The sequence below is a fragment of the Ctenopharyngodon idella genome, chromosome 5, assembly GCF_019924925.1.
Source record: "Ctenopharyngodon idella isolate HZGC_01 chromosome 5, HZGC01, whole genome shotgun sequence".
Taxonomy (NCBI): domain Eukaryota; kingdom Metazoa; phylum Chordata; class Actinopteri; order Cypriniformes; family Xenocyprididae; genus Ctenopharyngodon; species Ctenopharyngodon idella.
The window spans coordinates 14,082,090-14,091,737 of NC_067224.1; the positions used below are offsets into that span (position 1 = coordinate 14,082,090).

The following is a 9,648-nucleotide window of genomic DNA, read 5'->3' on the forward strand; positions in this document are numbered from 1 at the left end:
GATGACATTTAAAGAAATATCACTGTCAACAGATGCTATAAAAAAATGGACGTACTCAATAAAAAGTTACTTGAAAGCAATACGTTTCATTCAAATTAAAATGTCATGTAGTACACGTATAATGACTGTTCATAATAATTATGGTTGTGTCTTTGCTTATATAAGCACTATAACAAGCTATATAAATACACTAATTTGTTACTATACCATGGTCATAAATTAACCAGGCAAACATGCCACTGAAAATGACAAAAAATTACCCATTATTTCATGTAGACAAAAATACTTGTGTGGTGAATTCCTCGTTATTTAACATTGTCATAATATGTTCACCTGAACAGAAACATTTCTAAATATTTAGAAAATAAAATGACAATACTTTCTTAAAAAGGTGTATCACTCGGTTTTATAGATTATGTACAAAATGCTCATTCTCTCTATCCAGAGGCAGAAGACCCCTAATTAATACTATTTAAAATAATATATTTTGACTGACCTTATGTCAATAGTTTTGAACATTATCAATTAACTCCCTCTCGTGGTCTTTTGAAACCATTACAAATTGGCTTATCAAGCCAGTGATGTTGAAAATTACACATAACAAATAAATTAAAACATTTGGTTGAGAGGAATGATTAATTTATTGATTTGTATTATTTTCATTGATAATGCATGCCCTATGATTATCTGTTTTGACAGATCAGACAGATGAGGAACACTTATATTATGGACTGTGTGACTGTACATGCTTACAGTATTATTATCATGCGTCTCCCACTCAGTTGTTCCAAATTATACCTTCACAATATATTCCACAAGAAACTATATTTTGTGGCAAGCTCTTATTTGTAAATATTTGCACCCTTTTTATGCATTCATTAAATTGGCTTAACAGAAATCAGCAGTATAACTCATCCCTCTACACGTCACGGCTGTCGTAGCTGGTGAAATGAGACACCGCGCTCGCGCTTCCTGGTGTGTGTTCATGATGGGGGAGTGTGTGGGGAAGTAGTAGCATCTTCTGGGAACTTTGATTGCGCACTGCGAGCTCAAGGTAAGCTATCAAGTGAACTTTACTGCACCGTCTAGGTTAAATGAAAAAAAATATCCGACTTAAATGAGTTACAAACTGCCAAGTCTCTTAGAATTTATTACAGTTGATTTGAGAACTGCCTGTTTTCCCAGGGACTCTCAAGCAGACTGGAGTGAAATACTGTGTGGGCGGTGCGAGTTTATATGACCGGTGCATGATGAATGTTTTGAGAGTTTTGTTACTTTAATAAGTTATAGCAAGTTGTTTTTATTTCAGTCCTCGAATAATTGATAGTAAATTGAAATATTTATTCAATACTTTTTGGCAACACTTTTTTTTTTTTTTTGCAGGGTCCTTGTTACACGTTACATGTAGTAACAGGAAATTATCTTTAATTACAAGCAACTTACAGTAAACCAAACCCTAACCCTAAAGTAAGCACGTGTTGCCAATTAATATTATCTAGTACTTATTTGTGCAATTACAACAAGAGACACTGAAATATTTATTAAATACTTTTTGGTAACACTTTATTTTACAGTGTCATTGTTACACATGTTACATATACTTACTAAAGTAGTAACAATAAATTATGCATATTTACAATTAACTAACCATAAATCAATCCATAATCCTATAGTAAGAATGCGTTGTTAATTAATATTATCCAGCCTACTTATTTGTGCAATTTGGACAAGGATATTTATTAAATACATTTTGTTAACACTTTATTTTACAGTGTCTTTGTTACACAGGTTGCATGTAAATACTATATTAGTAACAGTAAATGATGCATAATAACAATAAACTAACCATAAACCAAACCTTAACCTTAACCATGTGTTATTAATTAATATTACTCAGTACTTATTTGTGCAATTACACTGTAACAAGGTAACCTTAATATAAAGGGTTATACTTTATTTTAAGATGTCAGTATTACAGTGTAATTATACATTTAAGTACCGAGTAATAATAATTAACTGCATGTACTTACTATAGGTTTAGGATTAAGGTGAGGGTGAGGGTTTGGTTTAGGGTTAATTGCAAGAAATGATGCATAATTTCTAGTTATTACTACATTAAATACATGTAACGTGTAACAATGGCACTGTAACTTTTTACGTCTATAGTAAAAAATTATTTAGTCTAAAACTTATAATGGTGGTATCATATGGTGCAGTGATGGTATTAAATGACAATATATATATTTAGATATATTTCATGGTACTGACTGATTTGTAAATTATATTTACATGACTTTAAAGAATACCAAAAACATATGGTACCATGGTACCATGTACAAACTTTACCATAGTTAGTTTAGTTAGTATACTAGTTAGTTTCAAGGACAAATAATGGAGTACATTCATACTGTTGTTCACTGTTTTGTTTTTGTTCAGTGATTCAGTTCAGCGCCCACAGGAGATGCTTTAAAAGTTCTCAGCAGTGAAGAAAAACAACTGGAGTGGAGAAATGGCAGGTGACAAAACTGCATCTGAGGATGTTTACTCCTCCAGAGTCATCAGGGTGGTTTTCTTGGCACTGCTGCTTGACTTGCTGGGTTTCACATTAATACTTCCCCTGTTCCCTTCCATCTTGGACCACTACAGTCAAACTGGGGTGAGAAAGGTTATCATTTGGATATATTGTTGTTATAAAATTTAAAAAGGTGTTTTACTGGCTCTTTATTCAAAAGAAATGTTGCTGTATTTTGACCTAGATTAGTCATGCATGTAACTATAGACTGTGTGATAGTGCATGATGCATTCCAGTCATGACATGTTCCCCCTGCTTATGAGTTTTAAAGAAAGGATATACAAAGCATTTCCAGTTCAAAGTCAGCAATGATTACATACTGAATGAATGAACTTCATAATATTAAATAGTTTAGATAAAGAGACAGGTCTGTGGAAAGCCTCCAAGTTCAGAGCTGTTCTTTCTCATTAAATGAAGCTGACAATGGCTTCATTCATGTTTTCATGTGCGCTCTCATTGAACTATTCCAATTAATGTGTTACATGTAACATTGTTACTCTGTTACATTTTTCCTACTGCATGGGGGAAAAGCAGCAGTTAAATAGTAACATAATGTGAAATACAAAAAATGATTTTCTTATTCAGTATTTTTTTTCTTTTTCCAGTACAAATATCTAAACATTCTTAAATCAAGATATATTCACTTGAAAAGCAAAATGACTTGTTTTCTAAAGAATTAGGTGATATATTTTAAAAACAATATCTGTCAATGGGTAAGAAAAATAAACTTATTTTATCGCTCAAAAATGACGAAAAATGACGTAATGACGTATGCGTAATATCATTGCGCCTGCTGCACCCATGGTACGGCAGCAAAGTTCCTTGATTATTACACCGGAATGAGAGTGTAGTTCCTAGCCATATCAGCCTAGAAAATCGCAACTTTCATTTTCCGTCGGTCTTAGTACACGATGTAACTACAGAAGAGTCAAGTTTTAATAGGAAAAATATCGAAACTCTTTGGTCATTTTTGAGCAAGATGCTAACGGTCTAATCAGATTTAATGAACTATGCTAAGCTATGCTAAAAGTGGTACCGCCAGACCCGGAGATCGGCTGAATGGATTCGAAAACGGTAAAACTCAACTGTTTAACTCTAGGGGAGTTGGAAAATGAGCCTATTTTCAAAAAAAGTGGAGTGTTCCTTTAAGTCATTTTCCTTCTCAAGTAAATGCATCTTGATTTAATATTTTTTAGATATTTGTAATGAAAAACAAGACTAAATGCTAAGAAAATCTTTGCAGTGTGTATAAAAATAGCTTTCACCTATGATTTTGATGTTGTAATCTCTGCATCACTTTTTTTCCTGTGTATTCTACAGGACGGTGTTTATCAGTCATTACAGAGCATAGTGGACTGGTTCAGAGGGGCAGTTGGAGTTCCTATGGAAACAAAATATAACAGTGTTCTTTTTGGAGGTAACTTCATTACTCTGGCTGATATTGAGGGCTTCTTTAAATGCAGCATTTAATTCGAACTGACCTTTTTGTATTGAGGGCATGCACATTGATTATCTTCTTCTCTGGTGTCTTAGGTCTGATAGGCTCACTTTACTCTTTGCTACAATTTCTGTCATCACCCATTACTGGGGCTCTTTCAGATGATTATGGAAGAAAACCACTGCTCCTGTTAACAACCGTGAGTATAGACCATACTGACAAAATTTGATCAAATAGGGCAGGGATTCCCAAACTTTTTTGTAAGTCAAACCCCTTTGACCTAAAATATTTACTTGGAAGTAGCTCCTGAGATTTTAAGTTAATATTTCAATAATTTAACAACACATTCACATGATCATGGTTCTCGTGTTGTTTAATGGTCACATGACATGCAGGTAAACAAATAACATAAATGAATTTTATTACCTTTAATGTCATTGCTCTGTTATTTGAAAAAGTAACTTTGTAGTAAATTTAAAAGTAATGTGTTACTTTACTAGTTACTTGGAAGAAGTAATCTGATTACGTAACTTGCGCTACTTGTAATGCGTTACACCCAACGTTGATCAGTGCCTTTTCTAGACCAGTAGATTTGAGTAACATTCTCCTTGTTTTTCAGGTAGGTCTCATAGTGTCCTACATTCTGTGGGCTATTTCTCACAGTTTTACAGTTTTTCTGCTGTCTCGAGTGGTGGGAGGCATTTGTAAAGGTAATGTCAGCTTGTGCACTGCTGTTGTGGCGGACCTGCCTTGCCCTAAAGCAAGAAACAAGGGAATGGTGAGTTACGGTCATTAAAGGGTTAGTTCACCCAAAAATGAAAATAATGTCATTTATTACTCACCCTCATGCCGTTCCACACCTGAAAGACCTTCGTTAATCTGCGGAACGTAAATTAAGATATTTTTGTTGAAATCCGATGGCTCAGTAAGGCCTGCATAGCCAGCAATGACATTTCCTCTCTCAAGATCCATTAATGTACTAAAAACATATTTTAATCAGTTCATGTGAGTACAGTGGTTCAATATTAATATTATAAAGCGACGAGCGACAAAAAAACAAAATAACAAGCGACAAAAAAACAAAATAACGGCTTATATAGTGACGGCCAATTTCAAAACACTGCTTCAGGAAGCTTCGGAACGTTATGAATCAGTGTGTCGAATCAGCGGTTCGGAGCGCCAAAGTCATGTGATTTCAGCAGTTTGGTGGTTTGACACGCGCTCTGAACCACTGATTCAACACAAAAGATTCATAACGCTCCGAAGCTTCATGAAGCAGTGTTTTGAAATCGTCAATCACAATGTAAGTCGTTGTTTTGTTTTTTTTGGCGCACCAAAAATATTCTCGCTACTTTATAATATTAATATTGAACCACTTTACTCACATGAACTGATTTAAATATGTTTTTAGTACATTAATGGATCTTGAAAGAGGAAATGTTATTGCTGGCTATGCAGGCCTCACTGAGCCATTGGATTTCAACAAAAATATCTTAATTTGTGTTCCGAAGATGAACAAAGGTCTTACGGGTGTGGAACGGCATGAGGGTGAGTAATTAATTACATTATTTTAATTTTTGGGTGAACTAATTCTTAACATCATTAATTTTGAGTGACTTGAAGATTCATTAGGTTTGTTTTCTTCTGTTGTCAGGCAATGATTGGTGTTGCTTTCTCTTTGGGATTCACATTTGGTCCATTAATGGGAGCATACTTTGCTCTGAGACTCAAAGACGCTGAGGTGTTTTATCAAGGCCCTGCCATGCTGGCTGTCCTTTTTTCTTTAGCGGACCTACTTTTTATTTTCTTGATGCTGCCAGAGACTTTACAAAAGGTCAGCAATGTGACAATATGCAACAACTTTTAATAATTAGTTATAATTTAGTGACTAAAATAATGGTTGGGATATGTAATGCCACTTAAAGGGTTAGTTCACCCAAAAATGAAAATTATCACATAATTTACTCACCCTCAAGCCATCCTAGGTGTATATGACCTTCTTTCACTCTTCCGTCGGAATCGACTCACGTACAGAAGCCAGTGAGTCTAGTTTTTAAAGTTATAAATATGGATATTTTTATTACAAAAACATAGCACTTCACTTCAAAAGGCCTTTATTAACCCACTGGAGCCGTATGGATTACTTTTATGATGAATGGATGTGCTTTTTTGGGCTTCAAATTCTTGGTTACTATTCATTCCCATTATAAAACTTGGAAGAGCCAGAATATTTTTTAATATAACCCTGATTGTGTTTGACTGAAAGAAGAAAGTTATATACACCTAGGATGGCTTGAGGGTGAGTAAATAATGGGATCATTTTCATTTTGGGGTGAACTAACCCTTTAAGGTACATTGTAATAATATAATGTAACTATATAATTCTCAGTGAACTCATTATTCAAATGTGCTTTAATATTTATAGTAACATTTAAAGTTGGCATGAAATGGAAATTCACCCGATCTGTTTTCTGAATACATCTTATTGATCATATTGCCAACTATTCATCATGCATGTTTATTTTTTAAAATTTGAATCAAAAAGTCATAACTTGATTTTCCAGTGAAATGATAGACTTCTCTCTAGTGATGTATGCTGGATTTCTCCAATCATTTAGTCTGCTTAAACCCCGCCCCTTTCTTATAGTCGACTGCAAACTTGCATTCAGATCTGCCTCCATCCAATCAACAATACAATACAACAATACAACCAAGTCCCCACCCTCATTTTTTTAATCCATTTCACTCAATTGTACGCCACAATATGGTAGAAAAGATCTGGCTCTACTTCCATTACATTACAACCTTAATTGTGATAACTTCCTGAATAGACTCCAACTTCTTTTTAATTGTTCATAGCATTGTGTTTAATTATAAGTGTAATGAATGCTTTTCATGACTCAGGGGGCATCAGAATCTTCAGGTATTCAACAATCAGGAGATCTTCTTCACCCTGTTGCACTTTTCAGTTTTACTGCGGTCACAAGAACAGAGAATCCACCATCTGAACAAAGTGAGAGCATAAAGTTTCACCGAACCTAGAAGCCTTCAACATGACCAGGTTGAATAATGAATGAACTGTCATTTTAATTTATTTTCACTATAGAAATGCAAAATCTTAAGGTGCTTGGACTGGTTTACTTCGCCTATCTATTTCTCTTCTCTGGGTTGGAATTCACCTTGAGTTTTCTGACACATCAGCGCTTCCAGTTTTCCAGGTAAGGCCTAAATCTATAGCTTACGCAACATTGCTGAATGTCACAACTTCTAACAACTTCAACAAAATGGCTACAAAGGCTGTGATTACTGCTGCTACACATCAAACAACATTCAAAGAAGAGTGTAACATTATAAAGCATGCCATTGTCTTCAACAGATAAACCGTCCGTTGCAAATCTAACTAATCGATTTTGAGTTCAGGGCACAACTTAAACCATGAGAAGTGACTCAAGAAGTTGAGAAAAACAGACTGTGGGTTTATTTGTATGTAGGCATTAGGAACCAGGAAGTTTTGGAGAATTTATTATATATCATAAACAACCAAAATGAGGGAAAGTGAACAAAGGTCAAAGAAAAGTATAGCTGCCCCTAGGATATGATTTCAATATACCAATGTACTTTTGCACAGTCCGAGATATGTTTTGTTTAATCAGAACCGTGTTCGTGACATACTGATATCATTGTGTGTGTATCATTGAGCAGCTGAACCCTAAGGAATGCCTTCTTCTGTTGTAGCATGCAGCAGGGGAAGATGTTCTTTTTCATCGGCATTACCATGGCAGTGATCCAGGGCGGATATGCCCGCAGGATCAAACCAGGTCATCAGATCCAGACTGTTCGCGTGGTAAACTCTTTCATGCATTACTGGATCACAAGTCAATTAAAATTTTCTTGCAATTTCCTTGGAACTCTGAATATGATTTAATAATTAACTACTCAAAGGCTTGCACATTGTGACTACATATTTGTTTTCAATATGTGTATTTCAGGCAATTATGTCACTTATACCAGCCTTCTTGCTCATTGGAATAGCATGGAATTTGACACTACTCTATTCAGGCTTATTTTTGTACTCTTTTGGTAAGCAATTAGTGCATCAATTCTGTCAGTATACAAATGCATTATTATTATTATTATCATCCAAATAAAAATGTACTTGTATTTTTTGCATTAGTATTTCAATTTGTAATAATTAATGTATTTATTTTTGCAGCTGCTGCTATAGTTGTTCCATGCCTTTCAACACAAGTGTCTGAACATGGTGGGTTTTTTTTTTTTTTTTTTTGAGTGCCTTAAGATTTATTTTCATAAGTTATCCATTCTGTAGCTTTTTTGAGAGAACATTACTTAAAAGGATTGTTCACCAAAAAATGAAAATTTAATTTTTTCATCTGTGGTGCACAGAAGAAGATACTTTTTTTTAAAAGTGGTGGTGACCAGTTTTGGTTCCCATTGACTTCCATTGTATAGACAGAAAACACTGAAACATTTCTCAAAAATATCTTATTTTATGTTCGACAGAAGAAAAAAATATCGCTCAGGTTTGTAACAACATGAGGATGAGTAAACAATAAAAGTATTTTTTATTTCTTGAGTGAACTGTCCTTTTAATAATGATTGTAATGATCTCTCACAGTTAGTTTGAATGTTAATGATCTCTGTGTCGATGTCTTAGGCTCAGCCAGTCAGAAGGGAACAGTAATGGGAATCCTTCGGAGTCTTGGAGCTTTAGCTCGAGCACTAGGCCCTATTGTGGCTTCTTCAGGTAAACAAATAAAAAAAATATTGTAAGATTAAATGTCTTTTTTCATGTGTACACTGAATGTAACCCTAAATGTAACTTACAATTGCAATGAAATGTCCCTTTCAGTTACTGTATATCAGTCTGTATCTTGGTTTTTTGCAGCTCTCAGAAAATCATAACATTATTATTATTTTTTTTTTTTCAGTGTACTGGTTGGCTGGAGCAGAATTATGTTTTATACTCAGTTCAGTGTTCTTTATAGTCCCTCTGATTTTACTGAGCCAGTTGAAGAGACAGAAGGAGGAGTAAGATCATGAGTTTTAGGATTCACTATTGTGTCACCAGACCTCTTTTTCCTTGATGAAAGCCTTAAAGCCCACTAAAGAATGTTCCTCTTATAGTGTTTACAATAAAACAATACAATGTACTTACAACACTTATGAAAAATGTGTTTACTTTTGTTAAAATAACAAAGACTGTAAATAGTAAAACAATATTTCATGAATGTATTTTTTAAAACACAGAAGTCAACAGATATGCATGTTTATGTCTGTTAGTGCCACAGTTTTATAATGACAATTCTATAAATATTTCACACACACACACACATTTGTTTTTGTGAATTGTGGGGACATGCCATAGACGTAATGGTTTTTATACTGTACAAACCGTATTTTCTATCCCCCTACACTACCCCTACCCATCACAGGAAACTGTGCACATTTTTTACTTTCTCAAAAAAACTAATTCTGTATGATTTATAAGCCTTTTGAAAAATGGGGACATGGGGTAATGTCTTCATAAGTCACCCTCTCCTTGTAATACCTATGTCATACCCATGTCATTATACAAATTTGTGTCTTGTTATGTCACAAAAACGCGCGCGCGCACACA

The 9,648-nt window shown here is 34.4% G+C and overlaps 1 protein-coding gene across 1 annotated transcript; it reads left to right on the plus strand.

The window, feature by feature from the left end:
- The first annotated feature begins 934 nt into the window (after window positions 1–934).
- mfsd10 (major facilitator superfamily domain containing 10) lies at window positions 935–9,188 on the plus strand. Its single transcript, XM_051893703.1, has 13 exons — window positions 935–1,054; window positions 2,437–2,656; window positions 3,893–3,989; window positions 4,106–4,209; window positions 4,630–4,788; window positions 5,665–5,844; window positions 6,915–7,023; window positions 7,117–7,228; window positions 7,746–7,854; window positions 8,000–8,090; window positions 8,224–8,271; window positions 8,686–8,775; window positions 8,960–9,188. The coding sequence occupies exons 2-13, from the start codon at window positions 2,510–2,512 to the stop codon at window positions 9,061–9,063; spliced, it is 1,350 nt and encodes a 449-aa protein (XP_051749663.1). The 5' UTR covers window positions 935–1,054; window positions 2,437–2,509; the 3' UTR covers window positions 9,064–9,188.
- The last annotated feature ends 460 nt before the right edge of the window (window positions 9,189–9,648 follow it).

What these genes read in the sequence shown, in the direction of transcription:
- mfsd10 (XM_051893703.1), top strand. Translation starts at nt 2,510, where the DNA reads ATGGCAGGTGACAAAACTGCATCTGAGGATGTTTACTCCTCCAGAGTC. An exon ending in TAACAGTGTTCTTTTTGGAG is followed by an intron (nt 3,990 to 4,105) that starts GTAACTTCATTA and finishes CTGGTGTCTTAG; the next exon opens with GTCTGATAGGCTCACTTTAC. An exon ending in AGATCCAGACTGTTCGCGTG is followed by an intron (nt 7,855 to 7,999) that starts GTAAACTCTTTC and finishes TGTGTATTTCAG; the next exon opens with GCAATTATGTCACTTATACC.